The following is a 21120-nucleotide window of genomic DNA, read 5'->3' on the forward strand; positions in this document are numbered from 1 at the left end:
CCGCCTTTGGAATAAACTCCCTCACTCAATTCTTTCCCATTCTTCCCTCCAGGCTTTCAAAACAGCTGTTCACCACCACCTCTTATCATCCCCCATCCAAATCCTCGATCTTTTCTACCCCCGATAATCCACCCAAGCCCACTTCCTTCAATTCCCCTGCTTTCCTTCCTGAAAGTCCATGTAATGTTCATCTTCTCTTCCCCATGTTCCCCGCCCCCTCCCCATCCCCCTCCCCTCCACAGATCTCCTAATGTCTCTGTTCCCCACTGTTTTGTCCCTCCCACTCCCACCCCTCTTGTCTCATGCCCCCTTGCTGTGCGTTGTGTGTTAGCTCTCATACGAGCCTCGACAAGGTATACAAAAAAAAAATCACTGGTGTTAACACCTCAATTAGCAATGCCTTCTCTTTTTTTTTGTACCAAAGTATGAAATCTGGTTGCAACGCTTTGTTTTCGATGTTCACGCTTGATATCATTAGTTTGTACGTGATCGGTCGGTACTTCCATGTTTTCAGTGATTACTTTTGGTTCATGTTTCACAAATTTTCTGGAACTGGGACATCAAAGTTTTTACAGATGTGCCAGTGGATTACATTATAAACTCTGTTGTGTGATCGTGTGTACAGCTGTTCTGACATGAGTTTGTTTTTGTGTGTGTGTTCGGCCATTAAGCATAACATACACTGCATGGCCAAAAGTATGCGGACACCCTTTCTAATTAGTGGATTCAGCTATTTCAGCCACACCCATTGCTGACAGGAGTATAAAATCAAGCACACTGCCATGCGATCTCCATGGACAAACACTGACAGTAGAATGGGCCGTACTAAAGAGCTCAGTGACTTTGAATGTGGCACCATCGTAGGATGCCACCTTTCTAACAAGTCGGGTCCTCAAATTTCTGCCCTGCTGGAGCTGCCCTGGTCAACTGTAAGTGCTGTTACTGTGAAGTGGAAATGTCTATGAGCAACAACAGCTCAGCCGCGAAGTGGTAGGCCACACAACCTCTCAGAATGGGACCGTCGAGTGCTGAAGCATGTAGCATGGAAAAATCGTCTGTCGGCGGTTGCAACACTCACGACCAAGTTCCAAACTGCCTCTGGAAGCAAACGTCAGCACAAGCACTGTTCATCAAAAGCTTCATTAAATGGCTTTCCATGGCTGAGCAGCCGCAGACAAGCTGAAGATCACCATTCGCAATGCCAAGTGTCAGCTGGAGTGGTGTAAAGCTCACCACCATTGGACTCTCGAGCAGTGAAAACACGTTCTCTGGAGTGATAAATCACACTTCAGCATCTGGCAGTCCGATGGACGAATATGGGTTTAGTGAATGCCATGAGAACACTACCTGCCTGAATGCATATTGCCAACTTTAAAGTTTGGTGGAGGAGGAATAATGGTCTGGGGCTGTTTTTCATGGTTCGGGCTCAGCCCATTAGTTCCAGTGAAGGCAAAGCTTAACGCTAGAGCATACAATGACATTCTAGACTATTCAGTGTCTCCAACTATGTGGCAACAGTTTGGGAAAGACCCTTTACTGTTTCAGCATGACAATGCCCCCGTGCACAAAGCGAGGTCCACACAGAAATGATTTGTCGAGATAGGTGTGGATGAACTTGACTGGCCTGCACAGAGACCTGACCTCAACCCCATCAAACACCTTTGGGATGAATTGGAACGCTTACTGCAAGCCAGACCTAATCGCCCAACATCAGTGCCCGATCTCACGAATGCTCTTGTGGCTGAATGGAAGCACATTCCGGTAGCAATGTTTCAACATCTAGTGGAAAGCCTTCCCAGAAGAGTTGAGGCAGTTATTGCAGCAAAGGGGGAACTAATTCCATATCAATGCCCATGATTTTGGAATGAGATGTTGGACGAGCAGGTGTCCACACACTTTTGGCCATGTAGTGTATCATTCTCTCTTTACTCTTTACTATATATATACACACAAGTATATATTATATGGTATATATATATATATATATATATATATATATATATATATATATATATATATATATATATATATATATATTTTTTTTTTCATTGTGTTGAATAACTGAATTTTCATTGGTTTTCACTCGCAGGGAGCTGGGAACCTCACTTGGCAAGGTTAGAGCAATCAGGTTTTATCAATGCATGGTCTTCAAATACTTTTGCTGCATCATGGTTGCAGGTAAATCACAATGCAGTGCACTATCAATTATCATAATCATCATCATCTTCATCATCACCATCATAATGGTCGTCTACCATGCTCTATACAGAACGTTGGTTCTGCTGTAATGGTTTCTTGGCTCGGGTTACAATCTTGGACGGCTTTGCCACTACTCTGCAGGATACTTGACTGAGTGTGCAGGAATTTGGAATTTGTTCAAGGTGCCAGTGTTGGTTCACCGACTCTTTGCGGAGGACTATCATGGGATCTTTAACTTCCACCAGCTGATGTTGGCAGACGGGATGGCCAGTTTAATATCCCTCCAAAGGAAGGCACCTGCATTGATGTATCACCTTGCATACGAAATGGAAGTTTATAACTGGGCTGACATTCACACCAAGGCTACAGCTTAGAGGCGAGTGTGTGTACCTCTAGGCAACCCATACAGTCAGTCCCACATTTTAAATAGAACGGATAAAATCCTTTAACATTATTCCTCAACCGAGCAATGGTTTGAGTAAAAAGAGACATTCTATACTTGTTCATATGAAGAGAGATGCGATTGAAGACAATTAAATCTTTAATTTTATTCGAATGGATTTAGGATAGGATTTTGGTATTTATATTTTGACAAAAAATTGCCTCCTACTAGCTGGAGAGGAAAGCAGCAACAACAAATTGAAAAAGATATGATAGCTTTAAGACAAATTTTTCAGTTGTACCGACTGTGACTTGCTCCAGACTTAATTATGGAAGTTGAGTAATCCATTTCTTATGGGCTCGAAGGATAGCTGAGAGATATGCAACTTTGAGCCGCATGGCCGTGGTTTGAATCTCCACCCGGCTATAAACTGTCACCCTGGTGTTTCACAGTCAGGGTGATACATCAACGTGTGTGTGTGTGTGTGTGTGTGTGTGTGTGTGTGTGTGTGTGTGTGTGTGTGTGTGTGTGTGTGTGTGTGTGTGTGTGTGTGTGTGTTCGCGCGCGCGCCACCCATCGGAAAGACCAAAATCCGGAAAATCCGTCAGCGCTGATCGTTGCTGGACTTTAAAGATCCCGTCATGCATTTCACGAAGAGTCGGTGAGTTACCCTGGTCAAATTCCAAATTCCTGCCACCTTAAGTCGAACAAGTTTTGGCTAGCCAGATCATGGAAGACTTGGATCACTAATGTTCCCAGGTCAGCCTCCACAAGAATGTGAGAATAATTGGGGCTGTTAAATTATGTAGTAGTAGTCGTAGTAGTAGTCGTCGTAGTAGTCGTAGTTGTCGTCGTAGTAGTATTATTCTTGACGAGTGATTACTTCTCTCATTCTTGCCTGAAAGTTCATTATATTTCTTCTTGGGCTCACTGCGACCAGGTTGATTTAGGCCAGCCAATGGTGGTGACAGGACTCATGACCCAGGGAGCGAGCTGGCTGGGAAGTACTCAAGCCACTGCCTCATTCAAATTAAGCTACAGCCATGATGGAAATGACTGGGAGAGTTATCGTATCACATCATCACCTCTTTTTAAAGTTTTTCATGGGAACGATGACAGCGAGAGGATTCAAGAAAACCTTCTGGACATCCCCATCATTGCTCGTTTTTTTCGAATACATCCACTCGAATACATTGGAAGGCCAACGCTGCGCCTCGAAATACTGGGTTGCAATAATCAAAGTAAGACATCATCATTTCTTTATCATATCTTTGCTGAGCATTAATGCTAGTTTTCTGTTCCTAATTTTTCCTCAAGTGATGAGAAGCTGTTTTTAAAAGTAAGTTGATTAATTATTTTTTTATGTACAGTACCAAAGGAAATGATGGAAATATATAACTACTCCAGTTGTACCAACATGTATGCAGAATAGAGCAAATGCAGCATAGATCTCAGGCAACAAACAAATTAAAAGATATTAAATGGCGAAAAATAAAAATAATAATTTGACAAATGAGGAAAGTTACGCAATAATTTAAAAATATTTGTATGCTTTGCCAATATCCTCTAAAAAATACATGTTAAGCAATTGTTGAGGAATTGAGTTGCACATAACATGAGACAATGCTAAAAACAACTTTGTAGCAATTTTGAATGCAATGTGGTCTTGACAAATAAGCACCACCTTTGAGGATACAAAACTTTTATAATTTGATTTTAATTGCACTGAAACAACAATTATGGAAATGAAACAAGCAATTATCATTCAAACACACAAAATGCACATATGTGTGCATGTGCGTGAGGATAAGTCAAATTTTCTAGGAACGAGGTACATCACAATAGTCCATTTTATTTTTCAAATTTGTTTCCCTTGACTTCAATGCACTTTGCTCCATTTGTTCTTCAAACTGTCTATGCCAGTAAAATAGACCTTATCAAATGCCCCTGTCAGCTATGTGTCTGTTGGTTGCTTCAGTCATTTCATTCTCATCAGAGAATTGATGGCTACACATTTGGGACTGTAAATGTCAAAACAGATAATAATCGCTGGAGGCGAGGTGCAGACTGTTTTGTGGGGTGGGATGGGGGGAGGGGTTATTCAGCTGGTCAAAGCCACATTCAGGAATGGTGGCCAGTGCACAGTTGCCTTGTCATGGATGAAGAGCAAAACCATTGTTCAACATCTCTTGTTCTTGGCTCTTGTCCTTGATAGCCTGCCATAACTTTTGCATAACTTTGTCATATTCCTATGTGATTGTAGTTGTCAGGCATATGGCCAATCAGAAGAGTCCCCTTAGCATATCAGAAAGTATTGGCTGCGATTTCACCTGCTGAAGGTTGGGTGTGAAATTGATTGAGAAGCAGTGATCTCTTGTGGTTCCACTGCATTGATTCCATTTTGGTTTCAGGATCTCATTGGTGAAGCCATGTATTGTCAACATTGACCAGAAGTACTAGAAGAGCGATAAACTTGACTGGATTTGCGTTGAGAGGTTTAAGAATTGTGATGTCAGTCATAGCTGTCAATGTTGTCTTTTGAGGTCTCAGTGACTCATCTTATTGAGATGTTGAACAGCCCCAAATGTTTGTGGATAATGGTGAAAACGCTTCCTTGATAAATTCCAAATTCTGTGGAGATTTTGGCATCTTTAGCACCTATGTTCCACCCTGATTAATGCCTCGACCTGGTCAGCAGTGAATGGAATACTTGCATCTGTCACCTGTCTTGACCTGAGATAGCATTCAAGGGACTAGCATTCATGCATAAAGTCAGCTGCTTGTTTGGCTACTGTATAATATCAGGGTTTTGATTCAAACACAGAGGTCTTCTTTCTGAGGTATGATTGATGCAGTTGACGTGGCTGTGCTAACCTAAACAGCAGACACAGAATATTTTATAAAGTTATGGGTGATAATGCAAAGTGTATTCTGATGTGTGGAGTGCTTTTGCAGAGTGAGGGGAGGGGACGGTAGGAGTGAGAAAAACTAAACCTTATGCAAAACTCCACTAAAGAGGTCAGCAAAGTGATATCTATTGCAATAAGGACACTTGGCTTCTCTTCTGGGATAAAACAGTTGCTTGATAGTTGGATAAAGTGCATTGAAGACTATCAATATTGAGTAGCATAATGTACATGAATAAAGATTGCCAGTGGTATTGTCATGTATGGAGGTGGGGTGACAGAACCTTTAAAAAAAAAAACACAAGAAGGAAAAATATATGATGTACACCAAATAGTTAGTACCTCTTCACTGGAATGGCGAGTGTGCACCCTTGTGCCACACCAGCCTTTGTTGCAAGGGTTCTAAACATTAGGGGTGCCTGCCACATTCACCCTATTTTGGCATCCATTACACAGCTTATGAGGATTTTGCAGCTGGGAAATCAGATATTATAATTAAAATGATGGCTTGTGGCTTTGAGTTGCAGTCTGTGAAAGACACAGAACAGACACAGAACATCCCCCCCCTCTCAAACAGCACCAGGCAGCATGTTAGTTGCTACACTGCTACCCTGCTACCCACAGTATCTGTCAGCCAACCTTTTTTTTTTTGAAATGCCAGTCCAACCAATTGGAAAGGAAGCGCTTGATGGAGGCGTTTCTGGCTCACCGGCCTTTTAAGAGTCCCTTTTTTTTATAAAGGGTGAAAAAAAAATCGAACACAAAGCTAGCGAGGGTATCATGGCCAACGTACAAGTCAAACAAAGTTTATCAAACTAATATACGCATGCACTTTGGCCCAAATACCAAAGCACATCGTTAAACAAACACATTCACTCCATCTCAAAGGGTCAGAATGCATGGTTACACCAATACATACATCCAAGCCCACAGGGCCAGAATGTATCGCTGTACAATAGACGTTGAGGACCTCTGGCCTTCTCTCATTTGAGAGAGCCATTTTTTTATCTTTTGAGAGACTCTTTGAGCAAAAAAATGTTTTAAAAATCGGTTTACATTGTCAAAAAAAGCTGTAGACATGAACCTTGTCTCCACAGACAAAGTACACAGTCCAATAAACTTGTCCAAGTTGACTTGACATGCTTCATCAACTTGACAAAGTACACAGTCCAATAAACTCGTGCACACATGTAATTCAGCCAAATGAACACATGCATCCGAACCCAAAGGGCCAGAATGCATGGTTAAACAATAACTGGGGTGCTCTGGCCATCTTATGACAGTGCCTTTTTTTTAATATAAAAGAGGTGAAAAATGAAACATTGAAATTTTTTTTTATAACAAAGCAAAATTGAGCAGACACATGCCCGACAGCCCGGAGGCTGAAGTACATGATATACTGAACACATGCATTCGAATCCAAAGGGCCAAAATGCATGGTCATAAAATAACCTGGGGTTTACTGTTATGATAGGAAAGGTAAAAAAATATATTGAACTGCACCTGTACCTAACCCCAAAGGCTGAAGCGCACGCACGCACGCACGCACACCAACCACAGAGGGCTGGAATGCATGTTCATACAATAACCTGGGATCCTTTCCTTATGGGGGAGGCCTTTTTGTCATAAAAACGATAAAATAATCTTGAGCTATCCATGCACCCCAACCCAAAGGCTGAAGTACATGGTCACAACAAACACACCCACTCCAAGCACCAAGAGATATAATGCGTGGTCATACAATAACCTGGGCTCCACTTCTCCGACAGAGTGGATCTTCTCATGAGTTGAGCTGGCAAGCTTACATCATCATCTTAAATGCCAATTAGTGCCTCTTCACTGGAATGGTGACTGTGAACCCAGCATTTGCTGCAAAGGTTCTCACCAAGAGCGGGCACCTGATACACATCCAACCTATTAGTGTAGCAGCATAGCAAACCTGTTGTGCATTTTGTGATACAAGCACCAAATTTGGCACAAATGTACATTAATATGTTGCGAACATTTTCAGATATTGGGCCACTTGAAATTCTTTCTTTATGTCCGCCATATTGGATTTCAAAATGGCCGCCACTTGAAATCTACATTTGCTATTATCGCTGGACGTAATGCAGCTATTGACTTGATTCTGGTATCTAAATGTATGTTTTTGGGGGCAAGGAATCCAATGGTACCATTTTCAACTTAATATTATCTATCACAGTCTGTTATATAATTTTATTTGGAAATTATCTCGGCAAATATTGGATTCAACACAATACTTTGAAAAGAATGTCTTAGTTCTGTAAATGTCTTAGGTATAATACTGACATGCTACATGGTCTAGTATGTGAGGCTAGGTGGACTGGTATCTGAGGCTAGGTATATACCGGTACTGAAGATACGTGTACATAAACAGTGTCATGTTAACAAGTTCAGCATTGCCACAAGTACATGTATGTTGTTGACTCGTCGTCATGTGCATTCCCCTTCACACACAGAGAGCTGTGCACTGAAGGGCAGCCTTTTTGCACTTGCAGCGCCTCACACACCCTTTCTTGCACTTGCAAGAAACCAGCTCAATGCAGCTGTGAGCTGCCTCAGTTAGCCTGGTCCAGTAAGGTGTGTACTGTCCTTCTCCAGTCCTTGACCAACCCCAGTTGGTTGGTGGAGGGAGCTCTGGTGCTGGCAGCAGTATCTGACCCCACACATGTCCACCTTGATACACTGCCCTCTTGACATGTTCCTCCAGAGCTGCCTTCGTTGGAGGGATGAGCTGCACATTGTTCTTCCTTGCGAAGAGTTTCCTCCTGGCCTTGTCAATGTCTGTGCATTTGCTGGTTCGATCATACAACAGGATCACGAACCTCTCGATGATGCGCATTGCATCGTCTGGTATGTCACGAGGTCCAGAGGACAGCAGCAGCAGCACCTCAGTGAGTTCTGGCAGTACCGTCCAGACTGCCCATGCAGTCTTCTTGCCATGTCTATGAAAACTAGACACAGTGTCGCATCCAGTTAGAGCATGGAACATTGGCAGTGCACGAGCCTTCTCTCGTCCCAATCCAGCTGCTATTTCGTGTGCTGCTAGGTATCGGAAACTCTGGCCTGTTCCGAATGCCAGCCACAGTTTGTCTTCTGGTTGCAACTCCTGTGCCAGGGACACTGCCAGCACCACAACATCGGTGTCTACAGTCTGGATGAGTATTGCATGGTGTCCATGCTGGACTACGTGAGATGCATGCAGCAACATCCGACTGTCAGCTTCTTCATGGTTACATGGGGCAAGTGAGGTCAGATCTGGCAGTAGTGGCTTGCTGAGCACTACCTCTCCATCAGTAATGACGAGTTGCTTGTCCTCCTGGTCAAACCATTCCATGAGAGCTGCTGAGAGGAACCTGAACAGCTCGGTCTTGTTGCTGTCCACTCGTAGGAAGTTCTGCCAGACTCCTGGTATGGCTGCGGCAGCCACCACACGTCTCCGCACACCTTGTCCCCGCTTTGCACGTGTACTACCTTTCAGTGAATCAGCAAGGTAAGTATCCCAGACCAGATCCAGGCATGACACTGTTTGCAGCTTGGTGGACATATATGGGATGAAGATCTGTTGTGCATACTCTTCAAAGGTCTTTGATGCAGCCGGCTTCAGCATCTGGACGATGGCTGCTCCATCAAGCACAATACAGGTCGTGACAGGAGTCTCTGTCTTTGCGTCAGAGACTTCTTCCAAGTATGTGAGGAGATTACTCTTGGTACCAGTGCAGAGGCTTCCACCATCAGACAATGCAGGAGGACATGCCTGATTCTCGTGACAAAAGAACTCCTCAAGGTTTCCATCCCTCGTCTGGCAGCCAATGTACAGGCGTGCGAAGAGTTCACGGTCATTCTTGATGGAGGCGAGCTGTTGCTGACCTATGGTCTGGCTTCTTGGAGTGGAAGTGCTGAACACCTTCAGCTTGTTACGAGGAATGGGTGCGTCCACTGCCTTTGTTCTGTCCAACAGACACTCTCTGGTGAAAGCCTCGAACTGCTCTTGGCCAATCCTCTTGGCATTCATTACGGTCTCCACAGCAGCAGGATTTGCGATCTCCTTTGTGTCCAGTTTGACGGCATCCTGACTCTCCTCAGTCTCCTTTGATGCAGGTATTATTCTGCTCATGTGCCTGGTCAATCGGGATTGAAGAGAACACCCTCTGTGTTTTCTGAACGGTGAAGTGGCTTTCCCTGAATTTCCTGGCTACATCTGGGTGTTTGATGTTGTTACTGAGTTGTTACTAGTGATTTAGTATAGTTTTTTTATATATTTACAGAACAAAGACATTCTTTTCAAAGTATTGTGTTGAATCCAATATTTGCTTAGATAATTTCCAAATAAAATTATATAACAGACTGTGATAGATAATATTAAGTTGAAAATGGTACCATTGGATTCCTTGCCCCCAAAAACATACATTTAGATACCAGAATCAAGTCAATAGCTGCATTACGTCCAGAGATAATCGCAAATGTAGATTTCAAGTGGCGGCCATTTTGAAATCCAATATGGCGGACATAAAGAGAGAATTTCAAGTGGCCCAATATCTGAAAATGTTCGCAACATATTAATCTACATTTGTGCCAAATTTGGTGCTTGTATCACAAAATGCACAATTCTTTTGAATATTTGGGCTAAGCCGCCCCACTATATTCAGGCATCCATTGTTGCTTGGCTGGATCATTCAATAAAAGGTTGGCAAACTACTTCTGTGGGTATCAGTGTAGCAGCTAACATCCTGCCTGTTTGCAGTGAGCGGTTCCCTGTCTTCCACAGACTGCAACAAAAAGCTGAACATGGCTATTATAACTGTTTTATGTATTGTTACGGCTGTGGAAATTCGCATTACACCATAAAGGGCCCGGAGGTGAGATATCTCTAAGTACATGTGTAGTTAGCCCAAACCCGTTGTATAGAGGGAATTTATGTGATTCATCCGGGCTACGACGCCTTGAGTTTGCCATTTTTTCTGTTCTATCTTTATTTTGAACCAACCACGTCTCAACCGCCATCACACAACAACCACGCCACCATCTACGCTCCCACATCATCGCATCACCGCCATTCCCAAACGGCACCATAACCATCAAAACACCACCGAAAACCCTCCACCACCTTCACCTCTCTCCTTCTACGGCCATTCCCGCACCACCTGTGAACACTGAACGTCGGGCTGTCTCGGGCCCGTTCGGCGATTGGTGCCGAACGCACCGAGCCGCGAGCGCGAATAGCGGCCTTTCCGAGGGAAAATTCGGATCAAAAACGCTACACGCCCACTTCTCCTCCGTCCAATTAGCGAGCGCGGGGCGGCTTGGCCCCGCCTCCAAGCGTGTGTATGTGAAGTCCGTATATGCAAATTTTAGGATCAGGAGAGGTTCACGCCCATTTTTGCCCAACCAATGGCTGAACGGGGGGGGGGGGCGGCGTGGCCCCGCCTCCAATCGCGTTCTGATCCTAAAATTTGCATATTGGCTTCTCCTGCCCGCTTATAAAAAGGCGAGCGCAAGGCGAAAAGAGGGGCAGAGTCAAGTCGGTCGGGTGAGGAGAGTGCGGAACTGAGAAGAGTTGCGGGAAGAGTTGAGTTCTGGAGTTGCCTGGAGAGGGTCGTCGAGAAGTGGCTGTTGGGGACGCGTTGCGTTGAGTTGGTGAAGTTGAGGCGAGTGCGCGCGGTGGAACTGCAGGCAAGGGAGCTCGGGTCCGAGGCGAGAAGGACGGCGGTCAGCGACGAGGCTGCGGTGTGGGATCGCTCGTCTCGTCGCGGGACCCAAGCCAGCCAGCCATCGCCCTCCCCCAGGGCATCAACAATTCCCCCTTTCCCCCGCGCTGAGATAATGCAAAAGGGGGCCCCATTCCCACCCCACTCCAAACGTCGTGCCAACGAAACCCGCCAAGGAGCACGGAGTCGGGGCACAACCGCGCGGCCACATTTGCGGCTCGCCCGCCAACGCGTCACGAGGACGCCGGTAAGACCCCCCCCCCCGGTCTCGCGGACCTGGCGCTCCTCTAGGTCCCGCGCACATTTGGCCTACAGGCCTGTCTGCCTCCTTGTCTATGAGGGTGGCTTCTTTCCTTTGCTTTTGTGTCAATGTGTGTTGGCGCCGTCTGCGAAGTAAAGCTGTATAAGTGTTGCCGTGTGTGCGCCTAGTCGGTATTAACTCTGCGTCGTTGTTGCTTTTATTGTTTTGGTTGCTTTATGTGCATTTTGACTGTATGGCTGTATATACGTGCTTTCCGTGTGCCGGGAAATAAATGTGCATTGTGTGAACTGTTTTCCCGTTTCGCTTCGTCTTTTCCTAATTGAATCTCCATCCTGCTTCACGTAAAGGGTTAGTAGTGGGTGCAAAACGCCCGGTAAATAATCTGAACCGTCGAGGTCGACGATAACACCGCTCGGTTATCCCGATAGTACGGAACGGGCCGCCCAAGCGGCTCGTGTCCGGAGTCGACCTGCGGCGAGGTACGATCACCCGGTTTACTATCCTCGTGGGTACTTAGGTAGGTCGAGTTTGGCGAACAACCCTATCCTACGCGGGTGGCCAATTGGCACGATTGTGGTGAGGTCGAAAGGCCCACCCGTGACTGGCTCCGGTCGATAGTTCCCAGAGGTTCACGACTGAATTGTCCATCCGGTGGGTGACGTGCCGCGATCCGAGTTACGTGGCCGTTCGCATGCCGGCGGGCGTGAATTCGCAACAGTATATACAGGGTGTCCCAAAAGTAACCTCAGGATTTAGAAATTAAATAACATTTCTGTTTTTTAATCATTTGTTTTTCTTTTCTTTTCAGAATTTAGATTAACATTTGAAAATGACCCATGGAAAAATTAAAAACTGAACAAAGAACCAAAATCATGGAATTTTATTTTAAATTTCATCGATTAATTATTCTCACCCAAAGAGCATACTGCCGACACTTCAATGCCAGAAAACCACCTTCAGATTTTTTGATTCTTCGGTTGATTCAAGGTTTTCAGCAATATGGGTCAGTAGGTGAGTTGCCACAATCTGGAAGACCATGTTCAGTCCGTTCGCAGATTAATCGTGAACGTGTACTGGACAGTGTTCAAGAAGAACCAGGAACATCGATCCGCAGATGTTCTGACCAGTTGGGGATGTCTCGGATGTCACTGTATCGCATACGAAGAAACGATTTGCACCTGTACCCATACAAAGTGCAATTGGTGCAAAAGTTGAAACGGACTGATCATCAACAACGCTTAAATTACTCAGTCCAAATTCAGAGGTTGGTCAATGAAGAAAACTAATTTGTTCATAAACTGATTATGAGCGATGAAGCTCATTTCCATTGTTTTGTGAATATGCAGAACTGTAGGTTCTGGGAATTAGAGAATCCTAGGGCTATTCATCAACGTGAGTTGCATCCTCTCAAATGCACTGTCTGGTGTGGTGTAACGTCAGAAAGGAGTATCGGCCCTTTTATTTTTTTGAACATCAGGATGGCAGTGCAACGACGATCACTCCTGTGCAGTATCAAACCATGCTCGAGAATTTTGTGCGTCCTGCAGTGAAGGATAAACCTGAGATGTGGTTTCAACAAGATGGAGCCACTGTCCACACTGCACGAGCCACGGTGGAGCTTCGAAGGCAAATTTTTGGACACCGAATAATTTCGTGGAATTCAGAAATTTCTTGGCCATCATGTTCTCCTGATTTGACGCCTCCTGATTATTACAGCACGTGCGCTGTATACAATTGCACCGAGTTTGAAATGTCCCCACCGCGTCTACCACGTCTCCCACGTCTCCAGTGTCCCCCATGTCCCCCCCCCACGTGCCTCAAGACAGCCAATGACGGCCATCCAGTAGATGCAGTGCTTAACCTCGACGGAAATGGAGACAATTGACGGAAATACCCGAGTATTTCAATGGAAATTTGTGAAACTAATGTGTTATATATGTGAAAACCATTTAATGTATTGCTTGACGGAAAAAAAACGAAGAAACGAACCAGTGGGGGCAAAAATAACAAGAGCGAAGTCGATTGTGCGCCGCTGCAAATCCTCATGTACGAACGAACGAACGAACGAAAGACGTCATTTCCGCCCACCATGGCATTTTGCGCCGAAAGACGTCACTTCTGTCCACCATCGCATTTCGTGCCGATCGCCGAATGCTGAAAGCTAAGTTCTTCTTATGCTATCGTTCTTTTGCGGTCCCCTGCCACGCTGTATCGAACGATTTCATTCCTTCTGTTATATATAAAGGTGCTTATCACAATAATACCAAGATTTTTACATTTCAAATATTAAGTATGCTTTTTAATTGTTTTTCAACTGAAAAAGCATAAATTGCATATTTTAACATTAGTGTACTCATTTGCTTCACCACATGCGCTGTATTGAAGGATTTCACTTGTTTTCTTTGGGGTTACCTAAAGGAGCGTGTATACATCAATAAGCCCCGTACAATTCAGCAGCTCAAGGAGAACATCTGTGCAGGAATTCGAGGGCTGTAGCCAGTTATTGTCCGTTGTTATGGAAAATGCTGTCGAAAGAGCCTGTCTCTGTGAAGCCCAAAATGGAGGACATCTAAGCTGCATCATTTTTCATAAATAAAGCAAACTTATCTCCATTTTGTAAATTTTCTTTTGTTATAAAAATAATCATAAATTATTTTAAAAACAGAAATGTTATTTAATTTCTAAATGTCTCAAATTTTGAGACACCCTGTATACATACATACATATACATATATATATATATATATATATATATATATATATATATATATATGTATACATACATATATATATATACATATACATATATATATATATATATATATATATATATATATATATATATATATATTGTTACGAATTCTGGCCCGCCAGGCGTGCGAGCTATTGCGTAACTCCAATCGCAACCGCGTCGCCCACCGGACGGACAATTCAGTCGTGACCCTCCTAGAACTACCTCCAGGAGCCAGTCACGGGTGGCGGTTTAACCTCACCACGATTGTGCCAATTGCCCACCCACGCAGGATAGGGTTGCTCGCCAAATTCGACCTACCTAAGTACCTGCGCGAGTAGTCGACCGGGCGATCGTACCTCGCCGCAGGTCGGCCTAGGACACGAACCACTTCAGCGGTCCTTTCCGTGCTGGAGTGATAACCGAGCGGTGTTATCACCGACCTCGGCAGATCAGATTCTCTTCTTTACCCGGGTGTTCAAAACCCACTACTAATTTATTCCACGATTCGGCGTTGCTGCTGGTGCTTCCACGACCCACAGCCGAGCAAGAAAGGACTGGCGGGCAGAAGGGGCTTCAGGACCAGAGAGAGAGAGAGAGTGGTGTCGACGACCCAGACAGAGAGCGACCACTACCTCCAGACCCACAGCCCACAGCCCTACTCGTCCACTCCTCCACTCCTCGACCTCTCGTTCCGCGTGCCCTTTTTATCTCGACGGCGCATCGCCCTCCCATCGCGGCGCGCGGGGAGGAAAATTCCAGGAGAGATCGGCCCGGCTCTTTTGTTATAAGAACTGCCTCCCCGCGTCTCTTCCGCACGTGCTTTTCGTTGGGGGGGGAGGGGTGAGGTCGTTGTCCGTTCTCTCCCGACGAATGTCAGGCTTCTCGCAACTCTGCTGAGCTGGCAACGTGGTGGTGGTTGAGGTGGCGTGGTTGGTGGTTGTAATGGTGGCGTGGTTGGCGTTGTGGTTAAGGTGCTTGTTGTGTGGTTGATCCAAAATAACGATAGACTAGAACGGGCACTCGGTAGAGCGCATACCTTCGCCGCCGCAACTTTTTTTCCGGGCACATTTGAAAAATGTCACTTTAAAACGTCCATGACGTCACAATCGTCAGTCCGATTGATGTCAAATTTGGTGTGTGACCTCCTTGAGGGCAGTCCAATAAAATGGAATGATAAAGACTGAAAAATTAAAAAGTTGAAAAATGACGTAATCTTTTGACGTAATTTTGACGCCCTTCCGGTGACGTCACGTCCAATCGGGGACAACCATTCTGAAAGCTCTTAGTTCACTGAACGCTGTAACGTTGGTTTCATGTCAATAGCTCTATTAGATCTGAAGTTATGCCTACAAGTATATTTTGACCTTGTGTGTGACCTTGACCTTGACTACAGTGTTAATTGGCAAAACCTGTATATCAATAAACAGATATTTTGGTACTGATCCTAATACCTGGATTTGGGAGACTTTCCTTTATAAATTACAAAGATATTTGAATGTAAAATATCAGGACATTTTATTTTAGCCACAATTGAAAAACGTCATGTTCAAACATCAATGACGTCATAACGGTCAGTCCGATCAACGTCAAATTTGGTGTGTGACGTCCTTAATGTAAGTTCTACAAAATGATATGATCAAAACTGATGTGGTCGAAAATTGAAAATTTACGTCATCTTGTGACGTCATTTTGACGCACTTCTGATGACGTCAGGTCAAATCCGACACGAGGCACCCGAAAGGTATTTCGTCATGCAACAATATGGCGGTGGTTGCATGTCAATAGCTCTATTATGAAGGAAGTTATGCTCAAAAGTGTGTTTTTGACCTTTTCATGACCTTGACCTTTGACCCGATCGCTCCCAAAATCTAATCAACTCGTCCTTGGATAATCGCGAATCATCCCACCAAATTTCATGCAATTCGATTTAAAACTTTCTGAGTTATGCGAATAACAAACACACATATTCACAAATAAATAAATACACAGCGACCAAAACATAACCTTTCACAGAATGTGAAGGTAATAAAGAAAAACGGCTATCTCAAAGAGTCGCAGCCCTTGAAACAACGGTGGGGAACTATCTGCACATAAACTTAGCATCATAACTGACCTAAGGATCCTTTATGGTGCATTGCGAATTTCCACAGCCGTAACAATATATATATATATATATATATATATATATATATATATATATATATATATATATATATATTTATATATACATATACATATATGGTGTTGGCGTAGTGGTTTGGGGAGCGGCTGGGGATCCAAAAGGTCCTGAGTTCAAGCCCCGTTGGGCCACTGAATTAATACACCAGGGGGTTGACTCAGCCTGTCATCCTTCCGAGTTCGATAAAGTGAGTACCAGTGTACTGGGCCGGTGTATATCCCGGTTAAAATAGGTGTACCATATCCCTGTGTCGTAAGAGGCGACCAGGGTTGCGTCAGGAAGGGCATCCGGCGTAAAACATGTGCCAAATCATGAGTACCAATGTACTGGGCCGGTGTATACCCCGGTTAAAATAGGTGTACCATATCCCTTTGTCGTATGAGGCGACCAGGGTTGCGTCAGGAAGGGCAAGCGGCGTAAAACATGTGCCAAATCACGATGCAGATCATACGGATGATCCGCTGTGGCAACCCCTAACAGGAGCAGCCGAAAGAAGAAGGAGAAGAAGAAGAAGAAGATATACATATACATATGTACATTTATAAATCAACATATATATATATATATATATATATATATATATATATATATATATATATATAATTGTATACACACACACACACACACACACACACACACACACACACACACACACACACACACAAACACAACTAACAATCTTTATTAATGTACATTACGAATACACACGCCTTTAAACAAGATTGCACTTTTGCGACAGAACAGCAAGTGGGTGAATATGAAAATATTACGTCCAAAAATGTACAATAATGTGTTTAAGGTAAATATGTGTTCCAGGTCTCGATTTTGACCTTGGCACATCAGCATGCATTCAAAATCAAGAGATAGACGTGTCACAATAAGTAACTCAGTGGTTAATTGATGAAAGCCTCTTATTTTCCTCAATTGGAAAGGGTTCAATTCCATTGCCCATTTCAGGTGGATATTAATGTTATTTACACTTGTTTGTGAATATATATATATATATATATATATATATATGTATATATATATATATATATATATATATGTATATATATATGTATATATATATATATATATATATGTATATATATATATATATATATATATGTATATATATATATATATATGTATATATATATATGTATATATATATATATATATATATATACATATATATCTGTCATGACTATATTATATAGCCTGTTACCTGGGTTCCTCGACAGCTGCAGCCATTCACAAGTAGTACAGACATGAGAATGACAACACTACACACCCCTTATTGAAATGTCAAAGGACTTAACTTACCTTGTGTTTTTGGCTGCTGTGGCTTTCTTTGGCTGGAAGAGCAAATGAGTTAATTATAAAGATCCGAGCCACTGGGGAGTAATTGATTAGGTGAGACCTGATTTATTGTTCCCTGCAATTACAGATAAGAAACATGATTGGGTCTTGATATTTCGTTCATATCTCACCAATATCGTTCATTTCGTTCTACGAATATTGAACTGTCGAAATATATGTCGAACTGTCGAAATAAATATATGTATCAACTGAAAATATATGAACTGGCGTTCATGACTCACCAATGTGTGATGAAACTGGTCTGTCAGTTGACTTGGTGGGATGGGGGGCGGGAGGGAGGGGGGAGGGGTGGTGTATCTCATGTATGTGCTGCTTATCAATGTCTGCAGTTGAAGAGGAACCCATGTAGGGTTTGAAACAGTAAAGGGCTTACCTTGTGTCGCCTATGTTGCCTGCTTTATGTTGCTTTCTTTAGCTTAGAGAGTGGAAGGGGTATATATATATATATATATATATATATATATATATATATATATATATATATATATATATATATATATATATATATATATATATATATATATATATTCCTTGGTTTTTGTTTTCTTTAAGAAGAAAGGTGCTTTCAACGAGGAAGTGAACTGGATCTACTCTGCTAATTCAATTAAGTAATAGGCAAGAGCAGATGCGGTCTCAGGCACCGTTTCATCCACTTCCTAGTGAGCTTCTTGAGGCCAATAGACCCTGAGCTTCAGCACATGTCCTCTTTTATTCCCGATGCAACCACTCATTTCTGGTCATGTGTTGGTGTGTGAGCTCAAATGGAGGAGTGTTTTTATTTTGCCAAGCCTCAATCAAAGAAACGTCAAATTGCATCATTGATGGGCTGCTCTGCTTTTTTAATTACTTACACGTGATCTGGTATTGTACTTGTGGGGCTGAGTGTGTGCTTGTTTTTGTGTTTGTCACAGTCTCTGTATGATGAATGGTAAACTATGCCAGGTTCATCACCAGTTGATATTGTGTCTTTTAGTTTTGAAGTAACATTACGGATGATGCAGACAGGCTTGTTGGCTACACCAATCTGTGTGCTGCGTACTTTCTTGCAATCCTTTCGGAAAGGCCCGGGTAGTGCAGCAGTACACAGTGCCAAGCGTGTCTGGCTCCTTCTGTTCTGTCCGTTTTGCTTCTTTCAAGGTGTGGAGATCCCCTTGCTGTACCTATTTTTGAGCAGGACTCCTCTAACTAATCTAATTTCTTTAATTGCATTGACTTTGTAAGATGAGACAGTTCATGCCCAAGCTGCCAAGGTCTGTCCTGCACTGCGTTTGTGAGTGATTGTGTTTCAGGAATTAAAATGCAATAATCGCTTTGTGTAGGTTAGTTTCCTGCAAACCAAAATATTTTGGTAGTCATCAGACTTATGGTGAACCGATACATCCAAAAATACCAATTTGCTTTCTTTTCTTTCTTTTTTTCTACACAAAAACACCAACAAGCACACACACATGCTCACCCCCACACATAGAACACCAGATCATGTGTAAGTAATTAAAATAGCAGAGCAGCCCATCATTGATGTGCTTTGAAATTGAAAAAGAAAGGTAAAATTTTACATTTTAATGCAAAAATATATGTTGTGATTTTAAACCATGAGGACTAGTGCTCTATTGGCAGCAATAGGAACAAAGAGCTCCTATGGGATTTTGCTCCCAGGCTCAGATGCCTTGGAGGGCTCATCAGCAGGGCTCCAAATGAACCTGAAACCAAAGGCAACGGAACGACCCGCACCAACAGGTTGCTCGCAGGTGTTGGGTCTGGAGAGTGGAACGATTCATGATGAACAGATCCGTGCCTCATCCTTCCGTAACAGCTGGCTTCGTGGACGTTGGTACCCTCATCTGGCTCGACTCCACAAAGAAGGTCGTGTCAATGCTTGGCAGCCTGCGGTGAGACATTACCACTTCAGCATTTTTTTTTTACATTTGTCTCTCTTTCTTTCTTATTTCATTTATGCACACATTATTTTATGATAGCTACTTTGTGTGGAAAATGTTTGGCACTCATATTTTGTGACTGATAAAGGCAAAATACAATGAACTGCACTCACAAATGTCTCACAAGATTCTGCAGTGATTTTTGATTGATTGATGTTACAGTGTACTCTTCCACGAGCTTCGATTATGTATACAAAATGTGTATGAAACAGTGACAGGCAACATTAGGACATTTGTTGTTACACATGTAGGAGTGAAAAAAAATAGGTGTTTACTCTGAGGAGGTGAAAGAAAGGTGTCGGTTACCAAGTAGCCAACTTGAAGGCAAGGGGTTGTGAAGTTTTTGTTTTCTGGCATTCTTCCTACGATAGGAAAATGAACATAATTTTTGAGCAGAGCCATTTATTTTCACTGTATTGAGGAAAATGATGTCTGCTGCAGGGTTTTGCATTTCGGAAACAGTCGGAAATGTTTCGGACACAAAAGTAGTGTTTTACAAAGGATGGGCAGAACCTAAACATGTAAGGTGAAGGGATATTTGCAGTGAGGATTCAGGAAAGGATAATGGGGGTTTTTTTTCTGCAAATTGAGGGAAGAAAGGCTGCAAATGGGGAATCGCCTTTCAGAGCAGAGGAGATAGGAATAGGTGAAAACTAACAAGAGCGAAGTCGATTGTGCGCCGCTGCAAATCCCCTTACTTTCCACTTAAAGCAAAGTTTAAAGATGGCAAAAAGTTCCACCAGAAATGACCCAATATCAAATTTTGAGTTAAACAAATGAATTGTAATAATACTAAACCAATGCCAGGAGTTTAAATATTAACATGGAAGAGCTTTCCCAGGAGTATTTTAACGATTGTAATTCAGGTTTTAACTATCGTAATTATTGAAGATCCTTACAAAATTGCAGGAAGTGAAACTCTGTTTCATGGCAAAAGTAGTTGCATGAGAAGATTAGGAGAGAAAGAGGTGTATAGTTGTAACAGAAGCTGGGAAATGGAAGGAGGCAGAGCAATCTGAGTAAAAGATCATTTGTATGTTGTCACTCTCAACTGTAATTATCCCCACGTTTTTGTTTGCTTTTTTAACTGGGAAATATTGTAATCCGCTCTGTCTGTCTGTCTGTCCCGCCATCTCCTCCTACACGGTTGTGCAGAAATTCACCGAAGTTGGTTGGTCTGATCACCACATTGCAAGACGGTGTGGGAGCAGTGTCATTTGTGGCCCTGCCCCCAGGGCACGGTCAAAAGGTCTGGAACCAGAAAATGAAATTCCAGGCACATTTTAGAACATTTTAAAATGAAGCTTTTATTTGTATATGCAATCAACATTGGGGGGATGCATGAAATCTGTAACGGTTTTTGGATTTGACCTCCGGGTTCATGCCCCAGCTGGTGGAAATTTGGAGTCACAGGGATCGAAATGGAG

General features: G+C 43.2%; 1 protein-coding gene across 3 annotated transcripts in view; it reads left to right on the forward strand.

The window, feature by feature from the left end:
* The window catches only part of LOC147031243 (venom prothrombin activator pseutarin-C non-catalytic subunit-like), a 460275-nt gene that overhangs the window by 328602 nt on the left and 110553 nt on the right, over positions 1-21120 (forward strand). For 2 of the 3 annotated variants that reach the window (XM_085860320.1, XM_085860315.1), the window contains 3 exons: positions 2090-2178; positions 3522-3822; positions 19413-19645. In XM_085860320.1, the coding sequence (XP_085716446.1) occupies positions 2090-2178; positions 3522-3822; positions 19413-19645 (623 nt within the window). The remainder of the gene's footprint in view (positions 1-2089; positions 2179-3521; positions 3823-19412; positions 19646-21120) is intronic. The other variant, XM_085860319.1, reaches the window with a different exon arrangement.

The sequence above is a fragment of the Eptatretus burgeri genome, chromosome 2, assembly GCF_056783735.1.
Source record: "Eptatretus burgeri isolate ZD-2024b chromosome 2, Ebu_testis_v1, whole genome shotgun sequence".
In the NCBI taxonomy this organism is placed as follows: domain Eukaryota; kingdom Metazoa; phylum Chordata; class Myxini; order Myxiniformes; family Myxinidae; genus Eptatretus; species Eptatretus burgeri.